Source organism: Centroberyx affinis, unplaced genomic scaffold (assembly GCF_046629955.1).
Source record: "Centroberyx affinis isolate AG114_WGS23_722 - 3 ecotype Tasmania unplaced genomic scaffold, CSIRO-AGI_Caff_v1 ptg004126l_1, whole genome shotgun sequence".
Taxonomy (NCBI): Eukaryota; Metazoa; Chordata; class Actinopteri; order Beryciformes; family Berycidae; genus Centroberyx; species Centroberyx affinis.
Genome location: NW_027281900.1, coordinates 407,650 through 430,000, shown reverse-complemented (window position 1 = coordinate 430,000; position 22,351 = coordinate 407,650). Strand labels below are relative to the sequence as shown.

The 22,351-nt window shown below is 41.7% G+C and overlaps 1 protein-coding gene across 3 annotated transcripts in view; it reads left to right on the top strand.

Moving 5' to 3' along the window:
- The window catches only part of LOC139663823 (LIM and calponin homology domains-containing protein 1-like), a 113,665-nt gene that overhangs the window by 58,861 nt on the left and 32,453 nt on the right, over positions 1-22,351 (top strand). For all 3 annotated transcript variants that reach the window (XM_071542574.1, XM_071542573.1, XM_071542575.1), the window contains 4 exons: positions 6,137-6,167; positions 10,663-10,773; positions 13,100-13,298; positions 21,380-21,644. In XM_071542574.1, coding sequence (XP_071398675.1) covers positions 6,137-6,167; positions 10,663-10,773; positions 13,100-13,298; positions 21,380-21,644 — 606 coding nt within the window. The remainder of the gene's footprint in view (positions 1-6,136; positions 6,168-10,662; positions 10,774-13,099; positions 13,299-21,379; positions 21,645-22,351) is intronic.

Here is a 22,351-nt window from a genome sequence, read left to right as displayed (position 1 = left end):
TACCAAGGTGTCACAATCAATTTGACAGTGATAAATTGATGTTTAACAATGCTACCGCCTCTACAGGAGAGGTTTTTGTTTGCCAAAACACTTCTGATAACACTTTAACTGACTGGATTCTGTATATGGTAGAAATATTGATTCATAAAATTCAGCTAATACACAAATTTGTTTCTGCAAAATGGATAAATAGTGCTTCCTTTGTTCACAGATACAGTAGCTTATCTTTTCTATTAGCTGTCAGTGTCTGAGTCTTTCTGGCTGTGTAGCTGTCAATCCGTGTCAGTCAGCCTGTCTGTTATCCTCTGCATTAGACAATCAGCCAGTTCACTGCCAATGAAAATAACTAAACAAGACTGAATGGAAGTTAGTATGAGCTGGTGTCAGTAAAGTACAATGCGTGTCTGTTAGATACAAACTGGTCCTTGTCCAAACACAACACAAGGGTTTGCATCACTCAGTGAACCGTGACTCCTACTTTGTTGCTTGGTAACAAATGCAAGTGTATGTATTTATAAATGTGTGTGTCAGTGTGTGTGTGGCATGTGCTGTCCTCATGCTAGCTGCGCTCTATCAACAAGCTGTCATTTAGAGGAGGGTTCAGATAGAGAGAGAGAGGGACAAAAAAAGAGAGAGAGAGAGAAAGAGAGAGAGAGAGGACAATGCTAATCTTAGCAGGTCTCAAGAGGAGTAGCTTGACTGGTTCTGTCAGGACAAGGAAAACTCTGGAAGCATCCACGTGTGTGTTTGTGTGTTTATGTGTGTGCAAGTGTGCGTCCGCTAATGTTTATATAGCCTTTGCTTTGTGTTTTAGCATGTGTGCAGGTGTGTTTGTGACTAGGCTTCTTTCTGTTGCCTCCATTGTTTCGACTGCAGGTTATGTCATCTAGAGTTAAAGCCTGTTTACTTCTGTCTAGTTTACATTTCCCTCAAACATTTTGCAATGCATCCCGTATGCATGATTGTCGTTTTTCGTCTCTAAAATACAAACAAACTTTACAGTGTCAAACCTAGCTTGAAACAAAATGCTGTCCCAGCCAACAAAGGCACCCTAAATATGAAAACAAGAGTAAAACTTTACTGCACAGTGGCACTGGAATGAGGCCATTGTACAGTAGAGTGTTACCAAAACATGTGACAATAAAGTTTGTATGGTGCGTTTGAAGGATTATTTCCTGGAGGAGACGTCCAGAGCGTAACACAGTGCTGACATGAAAACACTCAATGAAATAACGATAAAATAGAAACTTTGACCAAACCAAATTCTGGCTTCATGTTCTCTGTGATGGATTCTCTCGCTCTGGGGAAGTTGTTTTTCATACTGGACAAGAATGAATGGCAGCAAATGTCTTCTTCTGAAGGCAGGAAAACAAGCGCATCTCCAACTATGCTGACTGTGTGCAGAAGAACCAGGGAGAATGTAAAGGAGAGGGGCAAGCTGGATGATTGGCATAAACATAATAAAAAAACACCTTGAAGTGTCTCTTTAAATCCACCTCTGTGCTATTTCTAATGGTTATGCAACCCTCTGTTGTGCAGGACGCCCTTTTCTTGCACCCTAGCACCCTTGACAGTAGGCAGTTTCGACGCTTCTCCCCCTGAGTCTTTATAGACAGGTGTTTACTCGTCCAGGAAACAACTCTGGACAGGGTGGCGGAGAGGCAGGCGGGTTCAGGTACACTATGAGCTAAGACCTGAAGCATCTCTCTTCCTCTGCCTGTTGATGGAAACAGATCCATTTCCAAGATAAGTGACAGTTTGCCAGGCGGAGCGAATGAGAGGAGAGGAGGGAGCAGTTATGTTTCCGTACAGCTGTCAAGCTAATTTTACACAAAACTTTTGAAATGTTGTAAAGAAAATAAAATCTGAATTAGGTGTGCTTCCCTCAGCTCGGTTGAAGTGAATAAATCGGCTTCCTCGATGTCAGAAATGCACATTCAGGAGAAAAATGGGAGAGTCGTTCAAGAATGGATTAGTATTGGAACGTTTTTCTTCTTTAGTGTCAGCCAATATTGGCCATATTTCATGCTGTATGAAGACAATAACAAAGAAATACACTTGGCAATAGTCTAATGCAGCAACTATTCGCCCTACAAACACAATGGAGTTATACTGTATATGAGCGGGTTTGACATTTCTGGCGGTCGTGGTGGACAGATATATTTTACAGACATTTCAGGACGTCCAAAGCCACTTTTGAGCTGTTGTGCAATGTAACTGAACCAGTTGTGCCAAGCCTACATCATTATATTTTCAACAAATCAATTTCCATCTCTTTTCGAAACTGTATTACACAATATCTTTATTGAGCAAAAAACTTGTCTGTTTCCAGCAAGTATAAAAACTGTTGTTTTTTTTGCGGTATTGAGGGTATTTTATCAAATTGTGCCGTCTCCATTCAGCTTTTATAATTCAATATGTAATAATTTGCAGAAAAATACTTGAGGTTTTAGGAGGAATACAAGGGAGAGATGGAGAGACAAATATGAATAATACGTTCATCATTCAGTATCATTCAGTAATATCTGATAGCTCAGTCTGTGAAGGTGTTATCATTTTGTCAAGCAAAGACTTAAAGGGGGGGTATCCTAGGATGTGCCAATTCTTAGTATTTATGGTGATTTTGGTTCTTGGAGGTGTGAAGTAAGACTTAAGTTTGCCTAAAAGAAGGGACGAGTGAGAGAGATAACTATACCTATCCTATATTTCATATTTTCAATTCAAAGCAACAATTATCTCCAAAATAAATGTGGTTATAACTGCTGATTGTTTTGAAATTGTATAACTTCGGCAACAATGTTTCTGTTTAGCAGTCATGCCACTAAAGTAATGGATACTGATGTTGAAAGAGAGAGAGAGAGAGAGAGAAAGAGAGAGAGAGAGGTTATGACTGACTGGGCCCCTCAATGTGATCTCAGTCATCTAATACCTTGTGGTATTTGTTGTGTTTGTCCTTTGGCTTTGCTTCTACAAGGTAACAGCAGAGAGAAGCAACCTGTCTCTCTGTTTATTTAGTCAGCTGAGAGAAAGACAGGACAGGAGGCAGAGGAGGAGGAGGAAGAGGAGGAAGAGGAGGAGGGTTTACAGACTTACAGTCCCCTCCGGCTACTTTCACCTCTCTGTTTCCCTCCTCCTCTTACACTCCTTTCTCTTTCATGTCACTGCTGTCACGGAAAAGCCACGCAACTGCAATTTCGGTGTCACTGGTGTGTTGAGTGAGGTTGCTTTGTGACCCTTGGGCTCTGGAAACTGGTTAAAGCCAGTGAGTTTGTACCACACTGTATAAATTCAAAAATAAATGGCAAGCAAGCAGAAAATGAGCATTATTTTCTCCACACCATAAAAGAAATCCTTACTCTTTTGCAGATGTTGTTATGGTTTTTGTCCGACAACAATAGTATTCAGTTGGGGCCCTTGTTTTATCCTTTCTTCTTCTTCTCTTCTCTTCTCTTCTCTTCTCTTCTCTTCTCTTCTCTTCTCTTCTCTTCTCTTCTCTTCTCTGCTTCCTCTCTTTTCTAAGTCTTCTTTCCTATTGAATTCTTTTTTCCTTCAGTTCCTCCCTCTCATTTTCTTACCCGTTTCCTTCCTCCCTCCATCCCTCTCCATCATCTTAGCAACGTCACTCTTATCATTTACAACCCTCTACCAATGCAGTTCTGTTATCTAAGTCACACACACCAGTTTAATCACATGATTCAATATAAAATGAATATCTGTTTTTCATATTAGGCAAACTGTTATCCATACAAGGCAATATGTCATCCTTATAAGGCAATCTTTTATCCACATAAGACAATCTATTTTCCATATAAGACAGCCTGTTATCTATATAAGGTGACCTGTTTTCCGTATGAAACAGCCTATTATCCATATAAGCCAATCTGTTATCCGTATAAGGCGGTGTGAAACAGTTTGTCTCCTCACAGTAAACAGCTTTCTCCTCTGTCAGTCGCTTCTTGATCTTTAATTAACCAGGCAAGGTGACTAAGAACGCTTTCTCATTCACAGCTGACTTAGCAGGAGGAAGGAGAGAGAGACACAGTCACACACTCACACTTGAGGATTAACCGCTACTAAACAGTCTTGTCCTGTTGCCCACTGCACAGCTAAAGTGGATCAGTTGGGGGTTCGGTGCCTTGCTCAAGGGAACTTCGTTCATTTTTGAGGGACATGAGAGTGTTGCGTTTTCTGGCCAGATTTTCCCAGTCCGTTTAGGAATTTGAACCGTTGACCAAACCTTCAGGCTACCGCCACCACTTTTCTCTGATTGACAGTGTGTTGTACCCACTGATGCAGTCTGTGTCGTTTGTTTCTAAAGCACAGCGCAGCCTGAAGCCAGTTTTTGTCACTTCCATGTTTTTTTTAGCGGCCTGTAAGCCCCGCCAATCAGAGGTTATGTAACACCAGTGTCAAGTCTAAACAATCAGATTTAGTGAGTTAACAGAGTCTCTCCTGGCTCCACTGGCTTTGTCCAGATGGGGGCATGCCAGCAAAAACTACTGAATTATGGTTTACTGCCTGACTTTGAAATATTAGATCATTCAGTGGAGACAAGGAAACGTAAAAACCCAAATAAGATGTCAAATCTATATAGTCAAACTTTATTGGATTTGCATTAGTGTGTGTTGGGTCTGGCCACGACTGCAGCATTCCCCCATTCTGTTGAGATTATCACTATTGATTGATTGACAAGCATCACTATTGATTGTCAGTGTATACCAACAATCATTGCCTCTGTGTTGTAATAATCGCTATTCATTGATGACTATTGATTGACATTGTGTTGTAATTGTCACTATTGATTGACATTGTGTTTTAATAATCACATTTGACTAAAATTGTGATTTAACAATCATTGTTGTTTGTCAGTGTGTTGTTGTTTTTACCATTGATTGACAATGTGTTGTAATCCCATCCACTTCCAGTGTTAAGGAGTGACTTACCCCTCCAGCTACCTTTAAAGTTTATTAAGATAAGTGTGTGTAAGTTGTGTGAACTTTGACCTCTCCACAGGCTGCACAGAGCTAAAGCCACAGTTAGGATTAGTGTCATCTTCACTGGGTTACGGTCATGGTTTAGGAAAGGAGAGACGATGGGTTTTACTAAGTTATGACTAACAAAGGAAAGAGGGACTCCAGGCCATGTTGATACACATAAGATGTACTGTACTATAAATGTACTGTATGTACAACATGCAATATACTTCTCTGCATGTGTGTGTGTCTGTGTGTGTGTAATTTTTTCTGGCGCTGCTCTGTCGCCCTCTCTCAGCCTAGAAGTATGCATTTTCACAACCCAAGTGTGTGTTGAGGTCAGTTTCACAGCTGCTTCATTCCACTACCCTTTTATAGCTTCGAGTGGCAATCCGCGAGATCCGCATCTTCTCATTTTGGCGACATCTTTGGTGCAAAGCAGCCACTGCTGTGGTGTTTTTCTGCACTGCACTTCCCAGAGATCACTTGGCAGTCAAACAGTGTGGCGTCTTGAAGATGATAGATTTCTCCCTATACGATTGTTGAATGTTTTTGATTCTGAGGGAGTGACACCCAAAACTTGATGTTTTAGATAGCTGCTACATTTTCTGGCATCAAACCTCACATGATGTCATCTGTGTTTGGCCAGTTATCCACAGTCATTAGAAAAATACACCAAACAACAAAATGAAATGCAAGATACATTGCTAATAGCTGTTTTTTTTAAGTGTTGAAATGTTTTAGGGGGTATTTTTCCATTAAGTTTGCGATCCTTGGTCTCTCCTGTCCCACAGCTATTTTCTCTCCCTGTGGCAATGTGGAGAATGCTGGTCTCTGCATATCACCTTATCATCTTAGTGATGATATTGTGACTTTACCGAATGTTTGAGGGCTGAGTGCTGTATGTATGTATGTATGTATGGTTGGAGAAGTGGGCAACAATATGTGTTTGTCAATTGTGCTTCCGTGGGCAGCTGGCACTGTAGATTCTGCTATAGTTTTGTTGTTGCTGTTGTGTCTGTGTGTGGGGGCGAGTGGGAGCTGGTGGGTTTGATTTTTTTTAATGGTGTTATTTTTATGTAAGCTATTTCATTGAAGAACATCAAAAGTCAAAGTCTCACTATCTCTTTCTCTCTCTCTCTCTCTCTCTCTCTCTCCCCCAGGGTAACCGACTGCAGCCGAAAACTGAAGAATGTAAGTGATGCTTTTGGATTATAGTGGGATAATTTGTTTGTGTGCTAAATGCATGTTTGGATGGAGACTGTTATTATGGCCCTGTGTCTCTGTTCGTGCTGTAGCTGTTACTCTGTGCTTCTTTCTCTTTTCTTGCTGCTAACTAGCTGCTCTTATCCTCTCATCTGTTCCAGCTCTACCAATTCTGTTCATTCTAGCTCTACCTATTCTATCTTTTCTACCTTTTCTCACTCCTATCCATTCTAGTTCTTTTTCAACCCGTTCTTACGCTACTTATTCTTATTTATCTATTTGAGCTCTTTCTGTTCTACTTACTCTGTCTCTACCTATTCTAGCTGTAACATTTCAATCTGCTCTACCTTTATCTATTCTATTTATTCTAGCTCAACCAATTCTACCTATTCAACCTTCTCTAGCTGTTTTCGCTCTATCTATTTTACCTTTTCTAGCTATACCTATTCTGTCAATTCTGGCTCTATCTATGCTACATATTCCAACTCTACCTATTCTACCTACTCTACATATTCCGTCTTCTAGCTCTTTCTATTCTACCTATTCTAGCTCTACCCATTCTATCCTTTTCAACCTATTCTATCTATATTATCTCTAACTATATTATTTCTAAATATAGTGTAACTCGACTACCTATTTTATCTATTCAAGTGCTACCTATTCTACCTGTGCTTATTCTATATATTCTACATAGTTTAGTTCTATCAGTTCTACCTATTCTAGCTCTCTGTCTATTTGCTATTCTGTCTCCCCTTTAATTATTCACATCTTGCCCTAGTGCTGTCTATTTCTGTTCACATGTCCCCCCCCGCATCTTCCTCTCTATTTCTTCTATTGCTGCTTTAAGAAGTAGAAGGCGTAATGCAAGCCCCTCCCACTCTGCAGTCTCTCTCTCTCTCTCTCTCTCTCTCTCTCTCCCTCCTGCTTGGTGATGCTGTACTACACTGTACAAGTCAGTGTGTTGGGCTGCAGCGCCGGACCGCTGTCGCTAACTGATTTAGCTGACTACACAGTGGGACTCTACATTACAACGCTGCATTAGCCAGTGTGTGCAGAGAGAGCAAACGGCCCGCAAACTCCCTGCAGCCAAAGCATCAGCTGGGAGCTGCTAGCTGCCCTGCAGACCCAGACTGTGGACTAGTCTCTGATAGCGAGCCGTCTCTGCAGCACATCACATATTCAAAGAAGAGGGAATTGCACCAAGAGGAATTTGCTGGTGTGGGCGAAAAAGGTGTTGTTGTTTTGCAAACAGATGGGACTTTGAAATAGAGAGAGGGCAATGTTTGGATGGGCGGAATATTGCTGGAGTCATGAAATGACCGTTTAACAGGTGCAGGTGTAAACAAGAAGGTACCTCTGTGTGTGTGTGTGTGTGTGTGTGTCTGTGTGTGTGTCTGTGCTGTGACTATGATGACTACTAAAGAGGATTTGTATTTGTATGTACCACTATAGGTGTATGGATTGTGAGCCTGTGCTTGCGTGTGTGTGTGTGTGTGTCTGTGCGTGTGTGTGTGTGTGTGTGTGTGTGTGTGTGTGTGTGTGTGTCTGTGCGTGTGTGTGTGTGTTCGCGCATGCTTGGGTTCATGCATGCCCTTGTGTATGTTTCACTCTCAGGTGTGTGTGCACATGAAACAAAGAGGCGATTGTCCGTCTTCTGTGGAAACCTATTTGACAGGTCTTTCCACATGTGCCAGAGGAGACAGCTGCTGCTGTAAGTGAGGAGGTGAAGTCAGTGTGACGCCACATGTCGAGGACGCAGTCGGCCTTCCCTGTCAGGCCCATCATTTAGTTTCAGTTTCAGTCTAAATTCCACTGACATGCTCTTAACCTCCTCGTGTCCAAGTTTCGATTTTTTTTAGGCGGTTTCCCACTGCACAAGTGTATTGTGTCTAAATCACACCGGCACAGTTATGGTATGTGTTCCCATTGTGTTTTGTGCAGTTTGGATCGATATGGGTGTGCTAGAAGCGTGCTGATAAGCCACCCATATTTGGTGCTGACACACTTTCAAAGGGTGCAGGCAGGGACGTTATTGTTATACTGGTGATACACAAGCAACATACTATATACTGCTGCTCAGTATTCCAATGGAAACCAAAGGGTGCTGATACTGTACCATAACCACAGTAGGCCTAGTATGGCTGCAGCACAGTACTTGTACAGTGGAAAAAGTGTGCAGTGGAAGTAGCATCCATTTGAGACATGAGAGGAAACATTAACTGCTGTTTACATGCTGTTTACATGCTGTTTACATCAAGATGCATGCATAAACTAAAAGTTTGCCACTAAGAGAATGAGGTTTTATATCCACATGTGTGTGGATCTTAGGGATTACAGAGACTGTCTTGCAACTGGAGGGTCTGAGGGTCTGGTTTGAACCCCCATGATCCTGAGCATCCACCCTGCTGATGTGCCTTTGAGCAAGACACTGAATCTCTACCAGCTGGAGGGTTACAGCTCAGTGTGGCTAACCCTACACAGGCTAAAAGATTAATTTCCCTTCAGAGATCAATAGAGCGTCACACAAAATGATTCTGAGGCTTATTCTGATAAGCAGACCAGTTAGTTGGCTCTTCCTAGCAGTGTGTTTGAACCTCAGATGTTGTTTACTTTTACATTATGACTGGAATAAACACATTAAGGCATGCTGAGCTGGAGCGCCGGTTGACATGGACACAGTAAATATAGCTGGGAACATTTTGCTAACAGTGCTAAAGGTACAGCTCTGTGATCGCCATATGGCCGGAGTCAATCTGTGCATTTTGCATTTTCGGCATTTAGCCGACACCAGAGGGACTTACAGCGAACACAAAAAGCTTCAATTCCATGATCACTTTACAACGTTACTTTACGACATTAGATTACAAGCATGACAAGGGCAAGGGTCAAAAGCACACACTCTTTCAACTGCTGATTCTACAGAGTGACTGTGTTTGAAGGAGATGAGATTGGCATGGTCATTTATCCTGTCAGGGCTAAGCTAGCGAACAGGCGAATGTAAATCACTGTGGCCCCTAAAGGGACGCTGTATGTTAGCAGGAGTGCCTTGACTGCGTTCAGGGCCAGAACAATGGCTCGGTCTTGTCTTGTTTGTGCAGGAAGCCTTAGCTACCACATAACTGATTGGTAAGGCGCTGGACCTAAATGACCAGGAAACCGGCTCGTATTGCATTGTGGGGCAGGATGAAAAGTGAAGGGAGCAGAGCGGAGAATGGGTTCAAGTGTTTGCCTGATTACATTCTTACCTACCTCCAAAATGACCATAATATTATCTTACAAAACATATTTTTTTTGACATTTCCCTCATAGAACAGAGCAGAGAAAGGTTTCAAGGTTTTCAGGTTGCCTGCACTGCTGCATACCTCCACTTGATGCAATTTCACAGTTTGACTCTGAAACACATTAAATAATACCTAATAGTTAGGCATGTTTACTCATTTGTTGCCACTGATTATTGTGTCATTGTACTAGTCCTCATATAACTTGGTTACACCCACTTAGGCTTCAAACAGTGGGCCAAGAGTAGTTCGTATGACGTGTTTTGTTTTGACACTCTAATGGCTAGAGTATGCCTGGACCCATGGTCTCCATTACGAAGACTTATGACTGCTACTTAGGACTTAGGAACCTGAGTTTTTGTTTCAGAAGTCAGGATCGCCCGTGTTGCTGTCGTTTTAAGCAGGGAAATTGACTTACACCTGAATGGTTTGATACCAAAACACTATTTATCCATTATGGAGAATAACTGCTACCTGAAATGCAGTCAGAATTTTCATGAATAAAGATGATTACACCCAATGTTCTTAGGGTTGGCTAATAGCTAGTAACCAAACACATACTGACGTTATCATGTGGACATTACATGGACTTGTACGGACTCAGTGGTTAGCACTGTTGCCTCACAGCAAGAATTGGTCCTGGGTTCGAACCCCGGTCCGTCCCAGGTCCTTTCTGTGTGGAGTTTGCATGTTCTCCCCGTGTTTGTGTGGGTTTCCGCCGGGTGCTCCGATTTCCTCCCACCATCAAATACATGTATGTTAGGGTTAATACTCCTGTCAGTGCCCCTGACCAAGGCATTGGCAAAAGAACTGGAGTTGGTCCCCGTGCGCTGTACTGCAGCTGCCCACTGCTCCTAGTGTGTGTATAGGATGGGTCAAATGCAGAGGACAAATCTCCCTACGGGGATAATAAAGTATACAAATACAGTACAGAAGTTCAGTCTGTATGTAAGTTGTGAGCAGAATGAGTGTGACTTGCAGATGAAACTGTATTCCCGTTGAGAAATTGGAAACCTGTAGAGATCATAGCCATATCATTCGTCATTTGGTGCTGGGATGGGCTGTGGACCTGTGTTTGCTCTGTTTTTCCTGTATTTGTTTAGTCTGTTGGACATGATTGCTGGACCATAACATGCAAATACCACTGCAAACAGATAGAGTATTATCTTACATTAAATGTCTGCCTGTGTTTTTGTCCTTCCCAGGTTCTGATCACCATCTACTGGTTGGGTCGTGCTGCCAACGGCTGTACCTCCTACAACGGGCCCACGCTGGACCTGAAAGAGTTTGAGGGCCTGCTGTCACAGATGCGAAAGGTTTGTCAAGTTGTGCTGACCAGATACTTGCTTATTACAGTTGAAATCTCTTTATCAGACAGTAGGCTATAGATAAGAATAGTAACTGTTCCCAAACACAGATAATGCTGCTTTGTGTTACCTGTAATAGCATCAGCATAATGATAGTGCTGCTATCGATAGGAAGCATTTGTTCCTGTTCAACAGCATCAAGATGCTCCTCACAGAATCACATGATCGATTCACCCCTGACTCCCTTTCACTTCCCCCAGTTCTGTTTGCATTTCTGTCCTCTGCTGTCTCCCTCCACCCCTCTGGGCTGCTTTGCTGTGCATTAGGGGTTAGAGAGACTGTCCCATAAACGAAAGGTCACAGGTTTGATCCCCGCAATAACTATATGTCCAGTTAAAGTGACCTGGAGCAACACACACAGAAGCCCTACCTGCTCACTGACTCTAAATCGCTCTGGATGATTGCCTCCTACAGTAAATTCCTTCAGAAATAATATCAGGCAGTGAATACTCTCTCTCTCTCTCTCTCTCTCTCTCTCTCTCCTTCTCTCTCTCTCCATCCTGGGTCCAGTGATCCAGTGATGACCTCAGTTCAGTTCAGTTGGGCTCCAGTGTCAATCATGCGGACCTGGGTTCCTCCCCTTTCCAGACCCAAAGGGACAGAGAAAAGTTAGCCTTAGCGAACTCCCAAGACACACACACACGCATACACACTCACACACTTATTCACTGACGGCCACTCGTAACCATGATGTCATCCCTTTGCGATTTATTCCACGATGTGATGTCCCTTCGCTATTCTATAAAACTGAGAAATCACCGCCAACTGAGCAAAATGGCTTTCCCAGATGTCCACACGTTTCAGTTGACCAAAACAAAGCCTTGTATCCATGAAACTAAAACGACAATAATAATAATGAAATGGGTTGAAAATATTTGGTCAGTTTGACAGTGTCAGTGTGACGCTCACTCGTTATAAATTACGTTGGATAAGTGCATCAGCTAAGCTCTAAATATAATGCAAGGTATATTAGTCTCTGCTCAACACAGTCTCATACATTTTGTGAAATGATCATGAACTCTGAAACACAGATTACATGTTGTGGACACAAATTATGTGAAGATTACGTTCCTCCACCAAGAAAGGATTATGTGACAATAACATGAATTGGACACGCCATTTTCACCTGCTTGGGCAAGTTTGGGCAAGTAAAACAACTTCTGTTAAGGTTAGGATTAGGTGTAGGCAACAAAAACAATGTTGTTAAGGTTAGGATAAGCTTTTGGTAATGGCTAAATAAGAAAAACTTTCGCTGACATTGAAAACTTCAATCACAGTAGTGTTGGGAATTGAACTCGGGTCGTCGGAGCGCTGTTAGGTAGAGAGAGAGAAGAGGAGAGAGAAAGGAGGTGAGAGAGAAAAGGAAAGAGAGGAAGAGAGCGGCAGGTGAAGGATAGATATACTAACAAAACAGATTTAAGGGGACCAAGAGAAAGAGAAGGGACGAGAAAGAGGCGGGTGAAAGAGATATGTATATATAGTATTACTTCTCCAAGAGGTTGAGTGCATGTTAGAGAAGGAGAGAAGTGAGAAACAGAAAACTGGTAGTAATAGAGACTGGTAGAAATTGAATACAGAGTTTATAGGAGGTTTGGGAGTTGCAAAACAGTCGGTATAGGGGTCGGGAGCAGGAAGTTCCTGTGGTAGACAGGAAAGGCCTTTCTTCACCTTCCACAGACATGCTTCAACTGGAGAGAGAGAGGAAGAGAGAGAAATATAGAGGTGAAGAGAGAGTAATAGAGAGGGATTTAAGGAGAGAAAATGATGATTGGAGCGGGAATAGAGGGAGAAAGAGAGTGAATCTAGAAAAGATAAGGGGAGCAAATGGGATTTTGAAGGCTCCAGGGATTTTGGAGGACTGCAGAAGTCGATAGTAAGGTGAAATGTACTGAGTCTTCAAAATATTTGGACCACTTCTCCTTTCCAGGAAATAGACCAACCAGGTGAATCCAGGTGAAATGCAGGATCCCTTATTGATTTCACCTGTTAAATCCTCCTCTATTAGATCAAGAAGATATAGATGAAGGCAATGACAAGTTTGAAAGAAAGACATTAAGCCAAAGGACATTTAAGAGACAACTGATAAATGGATTGTTCAGCTGAGTGCAGCTGAATATTAGGAAATTGAACCACTAATATTTTGTTCACTCAGTGCACCAGATATCATGTCTCTGTTTCTGTCTTTTTGTATACATGCATTTGGCACACATCTTTGTATCCTTGCTTGAAAATGTCTGTGTGTGTGTGTGTGTGTGTGTGTGTGTGTGTGTGTCAGGAGGCGGAGGACGCAGAGAGCCCTAAACGCAGCATCCGGGACAGTGGCTACATCGACTGCTGGGACTCCGAGCGCAGCGACTCTCTCTCCCCGCCGCGCCACGGCCGCGAGGACTCCTTCGACAGCCTGGACTCCTTCGGCTCGCGCTCACGACAAACCCCGTCGCCGGACGTCCTGGTCGCCCGCGGCAGCAGTGATGGTAGGAAAAAAAAACAGTCCAAGTCCAAGTCTGGCATTTTCTAACTAACTTTCCACTCTACACACTCATATAGAAGAGTACCAGTATCTAGTGGTTGGAGAGACCGTCGAGTAACCGAAAGGTCGCAGGATCGATCTCCTCAGCAGCCATTGTGTTCATTAATCTCTTAAAGAAATTCAATACTGGCAATGCTGTGTTGTTTGGGCCAAGTCCTGTAGATACAGTAGATGCAGTGTTGATAAATGAAGCGCTCCGAGCCTCTGGTGCTACTGTAGCAAAGCCTATTCTTCTGCTCCCTCTCTGTTTTTGCAGGATACGCCCATTGCTAGTCAAAGGCTATTTGAAAGAACAAGCTGAATGATGTCATCAGGATGCCTTTTATATTAAGAGCTCCATTTTCCAAATTGCCATGCATCCATTTTTGGAAATAAAAGATATAGCCTGAGGTTCACTGTTCAGTATCTTTGTTCAGTAAAAATGTGAGCACTTTATTAAGCAAGAACCAAAGGCTACGTTCACACCTCACGCCTTCATGCTTATTTCTGAATCGTTGCTCATATCTTGTGTTCATATCTATTCTAGGATGTAACCTATTTCCGATACCAATATGAACCGACAACGATGTTGAAAAGACACACATCCACAGAGAGTAACAATAACAAAAGACATCACATCCATTGTTGTTTCGAACACATTTCAGTTATAGTATGTGCCTTCGAGTTTTGACTGAACTGAACCAGCCTTCCAAATACCAATCAAGTCGGCTATTTGACATTTTCCTGTCATTGTTGTGTCTTATTGTCTTCTGTGTAAACGCTGCTCAGATCCATGCGGTCCAGATCAAAACTGAAAAAAAAATTAGACTTCATGCAGCTGTTAGAAAAACAAAATTAGAAAACATCGGGTCTGTGTCACATGTAAGGGAAAAAAGAATTAGGACACTTTCAGCTGCAGTGTGAACGGAGCCTTTGAGTGAGACACTGAACCCTACCTGCTCAGTCGTCCCTCTGGATAGGAGCATCAGATAAATGCCTAAAAATGGACATGGAAATGTAGTGGTAATTGATTGTACTGATATTAAAATGTTGTCTGACTCTGTTGAGCCGTCCCTCCCCCCTCCATCCCTCCTCTCTTTCTCTCTGTCTCTCTCTCAGCCGAGCAAACAAACATAGAGACAGGTTGCTTCCCTCTGCTGTTACCTTGTAAAAGCAAACCTGAAGGGCAAACACAACAGATTCCACAAGGTATTAGATCACTGAGATCACATTGAGGAGCCCAGTCAGTCTTAACCTTTCCTTTCTGTCTTTCACTCTCTTTCCCTCTCTCAATTACAATGGCAGTGTGTGATACTTTGCTGATCCCAATTGGGAAATTCCCCAGTTTTCTCCAAGGACACAGTTTTGAAAGAAGCACTTGTAGGACTTAATTCGAAAACCTTAGAAATTACAGGAAAGTACAGGATTAATGCTGTGCACTATATAGAAGCCATATAACCATTTTTACAGCTCAATTTTGTGCTGATTCGATCTTTAAAGCCATATTGATTATGGAGATAGTTGCATAATTCGTTTGAATTGAAAATATGTATTAAATAACCCCCCCTCCACCCCATTTTTCAGACAACCTACTATCTATTCATCTTTTTCTCCCTCCTCTCCTTCCCTGACTCCCCCCATGTCTCCCCAAAATTGCATGTTGCAGCAGAACAACTGCATTTCATTGTACAGTAATTTGATCTATTTCTGCATCCATGTGGATTGATCTATTTACGTATCCGTGTCGCTGTGCTTTTTCATTCCTGCCGTCTCATGGTGACTGTAACATCCTTCAGCAGGGTCTTCCAGCTCTGCTGTTGACATCCGTACAAAAGTGTCTCTGTGTTGAGTGTTTGAGCCTGTTGTCCTGAGCTACGGCTCTTTGATGGCTCCCTTCAAGTGTGGAGCGGGATGAGTGACAGCAGTGGAGAGAGAGAGAGACAGAGAGAGAGAGATCAAGCCACTTGACATAGGACGAGAGCAAAAGAAAGAGAAAGAGGTGGGGTTGGGGGGTGGTATGAATGTAGATTTTTGATCTGAGGCTTGACTGATCTGTTAATGACGACCGAAACTGTCAGCTTAAAGTGGGAGTGATGAGAGTTTGGGTTTTAGTTTCAGTTTTAGGTCAAAAAGCATAAGGAGACGTGAAGTGAAGGGAATTTTGAATTTTTAAATTTAAATATTTCGACATTTATAAGCTGTGCAGAAATTTTCCCTTCTTGACTTTTCCTAGAACCACTCTCTTTAGAAACTAGTGCTTTTAGATTTTCAAAATCACAAGGAAATTGGGATGTGATTGATTGTACCCCCCTTTCGCCAACTACTTGCTTTTTGATGGGTCCATTTTGACAGTTTCCATGGAGACAGACTCTGATGTTTTTTTTGAGGTATCTGTCAAGAATGTGAAGAAGAAGAATTAGATAATAGTTAATACAATACAATGCATCCAACCTAATAGTAGAACCATTTTACATGATGTGAAGTTTTTCTCTTTTCAAGACAAACAGTTTTATAAACTGCGAACAGATGTTAAGTTGTTTTTGCCCTGCATTTAAGTCAAAAATGGAGTCAAAAATACAGTTTGGTGGTATATAAGTATTTTTATAATGCCAAGTTGACCATATGCTGTCATAGAAAGCTGTTGATTGCTACACTGTATTTCAATTTGACCTCTTAAATTTTAATGAAGGCCTGTAAAAGTATATGACGCTCGTCACATAGCGTACTGTACGTTTCAGCTGGGAACTGCGACCGGGAAAACATGGAACGACACCAGGCATCCTGTCTGGCTCGGCTGTGTTTTTGTTTTGAGGGAAGTGTGAAGGAAGCTGCCGTCTCCAAATGCCAAGCCGCTGTCTCCAGGAGTCAAACTGCCTGAAAACTTAGCTGGATGTTGATGTTTGCTTCCCAAGATTGAAGGGAAAAAATCCACTCTGACATACTTCAACACTGTTAAAAATCAGCTACTGGTGATCAACCTCGCATTTCTGGGTCCATTGTGTTGTTTGGTGGTGTATTTTTCTTATTCCTGCAGATAATTGGCCATCATGTTGAGACATTTCCAGAAAATAGAAAATATTTCAGCTATACATCAACAGTAATCATCAGGTTTTGGTGTCAGTCCCTCAGAATCAAAGAGCGAGGGCTTCTGTCTCAACCCAGTTTTGCACCGAGGTTCAACAATCATACAGGGAGAAATCAATCTTAGAAGAGGCAGAGAGACCAATTTGTCCACAGACAGCAGCCTCAATAGACCAGAATGCAATGCAGCCACACAATATGATGCATTTCGTGCTCTCTTGCTCTTACCAAGCCATCACTATTGCTTTTGCTTTCTCCGCTGACAGTTGAATGATCACACTCACGCGATATATACGCTCATATACCCAGCTTTGATTGAAAGCAACAAGTTCATACCCCTTCTCTGAGGATTGTTGAAAGGCATTCTGGGAAACGTAGGAAATCAGTAACTGAAGTAGAAGTAGACAGAGATAGGTTGAGTGAAAGTGGGTTCACCAAAAAAGTAAATTACAACACTTCATCACAAAATAACTCCTGGAATACATTGAACATCACAGATTGATAATATCTAACAGTATAAGAGTATCCAAGGTTGGAATTTTTCTTTAAGTTGGTGCTTGTTTTAAGGTCAAGATCCACATTTTTACCTCACCAGATTCACAGAAAGTTGCATGTGCCATATTTAACTGCTAATAACATTTGAAAGTGCTTGCCATCATCTTGCGTATCATAATAACTGACTCTGGATCAGATCCAGGAGGCCCAGACAGGAGAGCCGAGGACAGGATAACAGTCCAGTGATCAGCCAATCACAGGGAGCTTTGATTACACCCAGAACAAGAGGATCCATTTATTAATGCGCACACACACACACACACTGGACTCAGCCAGGTTTTCTCTGACCTGACCTTTAGACAAGGCCCTTTCACTATTCAGCTCAGTAGACTCACTTCACCCTGACAATAATTAGAGGACAGGAGAAGAGTTTAATTCAATCTCTGAAAGAAATTCAATATTGGCAATGTTCTTTTGTTTGGGCCAAGTCCTGCAGATAGATACAGTGGTGATAAATGAAGCGCTTTGTGCTTCTGCTGCTACTGCAGTAAAGCCTATTCTTCTGCTCCCTCTCTGTTTTTTGCAGGACAACGCCCATATAGTCAAAGGCTGTTTGAAAGAATAAACTGAATGATGTCATCAGGATGTTTTTTTATTTGAAGAGCTCTTTTCTAAACTGCTATGCATCCAGTTTTTTGGAAATAAAAAAACAAAACAAACTATTGCCTTGAAGTTCAGCATTCAATATTTCTAAAGTACAGGGAATCTAGTCTGTAAAGGTTTTACCACATTGTTAACCAAGAACCGAAGGCTATGTTCACACGCCTTCGTGCTCATTTCCGAAGTGCTGCTCATTTTTTTGGGATGACTGTTCATATCTATTCTAGGATGAAACCCATCTCTGACAAATATGAACTGACACTGACATTGAAAAGACACACATGCACAGAGTAACAGTCACAAAAGACATCACATCTGTTTTTGTTTCGAACACATTTCAGTTACAGTTTGTGCCTTTGAGTTTTGACTGAATTCAGGCGTCTTCCCAAACACCAATCAAGTCGGCTATTTGGCTTTCCTTCCGTTGTTGTGTCTCATTGTCCTCCATGCTAACACTGGCTCAGCAAAGCGCAACATGGACATGGATATGGACACATATCCATGTGGTCCATATCAGATTTGAAAAAATGTGACTTTGAAAAAATGTGATGTGACACAAACATCAGGTCCGTGTCACATGTGAGGGGAAAATATCAGAATTGGGACACTTTCTGCTGCAGTGTGAACAGCAGGAGCCTATTTTCTCTTGTCCTTTAGAGAGTTTTGTTATGGGCGGTCCTGGTGGGGCAGTGGGCCGAGGCGTATGCTATGTAAGCGCAAGGTTGTGGGTTTGAATCCGGGCCAGGACTTTAGTCGCATGTTAACCCCCTCTCTCTCTCTCCCCCAGTCTGTCCTGACTCTATACTTTGAATTATCGTATAAAGGCGAAAATGCCAAAAAAAAAAAAAATCATATCGTTTAATTTTGTGCTATCAATCATTTTGTAAGCATCTCTGTCACTATTTTCAAGTGATGGACATTTCATTTCGGTCTTGATTTGTATCTCTGACCCAGCGTTTTAGTTATTGAAAAGCATAATTAACTGTAGTTCAAGGCCTCATACACTTTATGTAGTATGACAGCTCGTTGACTGTGATTGGCGTAAATAGGTTTCGCTGAAGCTCTGTTACAGTATGGCATTGAACCATGGTGAAGGTTCCCTCGTGCTTCACTGTTACCATGTGTGCAGACCAGCAGATCACCTTGTAAAGACATATGTTGTTCTTTAAAGATGGATAGACGCTAAGAGTCACTCATGTTTCCAATTGATGGTTTAAAACTCTATAATTGAACCACTCAGTGTTTTCAAGGGCAGATACCTCAAGGCCTCTTCTGGGCCTTGATCTGTCAATCTTTTAGACCACATAAAGTACAGAAGTCTGTTGAAATGAAAAGAGAGATTTTTATAGGTCCAAAATGTGAGGCTTATTTCCACTGACTGCAGTGGCTGCAGCCTGCGTATCTGTTCAGAACTAAAGGAAAGTTTGACAGTTTAGATCTGGTTAAAATTTGGGATCTATACCTGGAAAATATCCTTCCATAACCAGTTAGTTGCTTGGAACTGCATGCCATTTGACACAAAATGACATACACATATTAAAATATCCAGACACATGCATATCTGTAACCAGAGAATATTACATGAAAATAATGGGCACCAGTAGATGAAATTGCACAAATAAAATCATAATTGCAACCAACATCAGTAAGCAATTATTTAACATGCATACAAGCGTGTAGAGCCATGAGCAAGCAGACAAATTGCAAACATACATTATTTATGAAAGACCTTTAAAAAAAAACATCTGACAAAATGACAAAAAAGACTTTTTTCTCTTTGGAGTTATTCACTTTTCCTATGATAGATGGACTCATAAATCCATAGGTCATACATTGAGTGCCCAAGAATGCAAGTGGAGGTGAATTCCAGTAGCACATGTGTTGAACATCTTGGAGAGGAATTTTTTGTTTCTTCAAGTATCCATTACCTATTTTTGCACGTATTGAATAAGGCAATGCATTCATGAAAAACAGTCAAATGAAGGCAGACATGATTGGTATGCTAATGGTACATCGCTGGAATCAATTAACATTTTAAATCGATCCTCATGTCTCTCAATGAGCGCTCTGCACTTTGAGACTTTCACAACAACATCTTGTAGAGGAATTTAAGACGCCAAACGGGGAAAGTCCTTGAGCGATGCACTTCTGCAAAGCCAGGTGTTGCCACTGACATTAAAGAGCTGACATTGTGTTGAAAATCTGATAAATACGCAGCGGCATCCTAAGTGAATTCTTCCGAAACAGTAGTCTAGCATTTAGTCATTGCGAGCCGTACAATAGAAACAAAACTATGATTTATTTTGCACGCTACCTTCCATAAAAACAGGCCGTCAACCTGCTCGGGGTTGATTTATGTTCAACCGAGCCACTGGAATGCACCGCAGACAACAACACAATAACGCACTTCAGTTTAACAGCATTGGGACATTTAGATTCAAAGTGATATTTTTATACAGAGATTGGCAATCTGGGGCAATCGCTATGGGACTCCTCAATCAACTGTGTCTCTCTTCTTCAACTTATTTTTGGGTTCTCTCTCTCTCTCCTCTCTCTCTCTCTCTCTCTCTCTCTCTCTCTCTCTCTCTCTCTCTCTCTGTGTTTCTGGACACCCTGTGTTCTGCTAAGTGGAAAATGAAAAGACAGTATTGTTTTTAGAAAAGGCATGGCAGTAATTGTCTAGGCATGGCAGTTATATTGTTGAAGACTTTGCTGAAGGCAGTGTATCTGCTGTATTGAAGCCTCTTACTACTCGTACTCTTTGTGCTGCTCTGGATAAAACAGTGAGTCAGCAGGTTCAGTGGCTTGCTCAGGGACACTTAAAAGGGAACAATGCCCATTTTAATCCCAGATGGGATTTATTATTACTCAGAAGGTAATAAAACATAAATAGGAGAGATACTGTTGCTTGGTTATGCTTACATATTCATCGAAAGCGCAGCAAATCCACTAGGTGGAATCATGGTATAAAGCAATAGCTTTCCAATGGGACAATGAATGAAGTGTAGAATTGCAACAAAATTTGCTTTCTAAATAAATCTTTTGTCACAATCTGAATCGTTTATGTGAACAATAAACACTTCTAACACAACAAAACCAAGCCATACCTCTCTGAGTTATTTTGCTATGGCTAGCCCTTTATTAATAGACCTATGGAAACAAATGCTAGCTAGCTAATGCAATGTGTTGTCATTCTAACATTGCACAGTGTTGCTACTTGGCAACATACATTTGATTGTTTTACAAAAAAACTATTTTTGTTGCAGTGGTGAATATGTTATTTAAACTTTCCAGACACAGTGGTTACAATTTTTAAGTGGAGGTGGAACTGGCATATTGCGGTTTTTCAGATGTTTTGTCTAGTTTTGAGCAAATTGCAAACAGAGCAGCCTGCCTATCTTATCCTATCCTATCCTATTTCCAATGCAAATTTCACATTTATTGACAAAGTTGCTAAACTTTCAGTCAAAGACTTTCATCAGAGCATTCAATGGAGAGTGTGGAAGTCTTTTTCCATTTTGAACTAGTTTATCCTTTGCCTCCAGCACCTTTCTAAGTAATCACAAGTGTGCAGTAGTTCCACTTATCTATTGCTACCTCCTGAATAATATTAACATTTTTAAAATGGCTGTTGTTTCCCTTTAAACAGAACACATGGCTGTTGTTAGACTCATTGGCTGTTATCAGGACTGAGCCTGTGACCGTTCAGTTGAGGTTTGGTTTCTCTAACCACTAGGCCACCGTGACTCTCAAATAAACTCCATTCACACCAATAAACTCCTTCACTCCTGCCTCTGCTCTTCCCAACAGGCCGTGGCAGCGACTCCGAGTCCGACGCTCCCTCCCACAGGAAGATGCCAGACGTCCGTAAGGACGACATGTTGGCACGGCGGACCTCTGTCAGCGAGCCGCGGGCCGCCTTGCCCTTCAACCAGTACCTGCCCAACAAGAGCAACCAGAGCGGCTACGTTCCCACGCCGCTCCGCAAGAAGAAGAGCCAAGACAAGGAGGAGGGGGGCGGACGCAAGAGCTGGAGTACCGCCACTTCGCCTATAGGGGGAGACAGACCTTTCAGGTGAGTGTTGCCACCTGAAAAGAGGAAGTCTGATGAGAGAAGAGGAAGTCTGTCTCATCATTTGTCTATCATTTCAGTGCTCTTCCATTGGTCTGACGCTATTTTCTAAATGACAGAAATATGGAACATAACATTGCCAAGCTTTTGAAGAAGATTGGGTAATTTAAAAATACAATAGAAAGACATTTAGATTGATAACATTTCTACATCCAGGCAGAACAAAGAACAAACAAAAAGGTTTCCAACTCAATTTCTCAATTCAAAGTCAAATTTCACTGAAAATCTCCCAAGGCTTAGAGGTATAAACATGAAACAGTGAACTACTTTGCCAGCCAAAAGATTTTTTTCCCCTGGACAAACTTCTGCATAGGAGGCATGAAGGCTTGATTAAAAATTAGTGGCTTAATTTGTCAATGCAGTGAGAGTATATTTTGGCACGAACTTAACAATTTATTATAGCGGCCTTTATTGGGGAGAGCAACTGCAGACAGTCCATTAAATAGCCCATCATTCTGTTCACAAAACCTAAAGAGCATATTTCTCTGTTATTACAATGTAGACAAAACAATCTCTTGTTTTGTTTTTTCTCCTACAGGAGTTTGCATAAAGTAATAGTATGTTTTTCTCCCATTTCTGTGTGTTTTTAAAGTGTTTTTCTTACATTTTAAAATCACTTCCAATCAGGCCATTTCCCACACAATGTAATT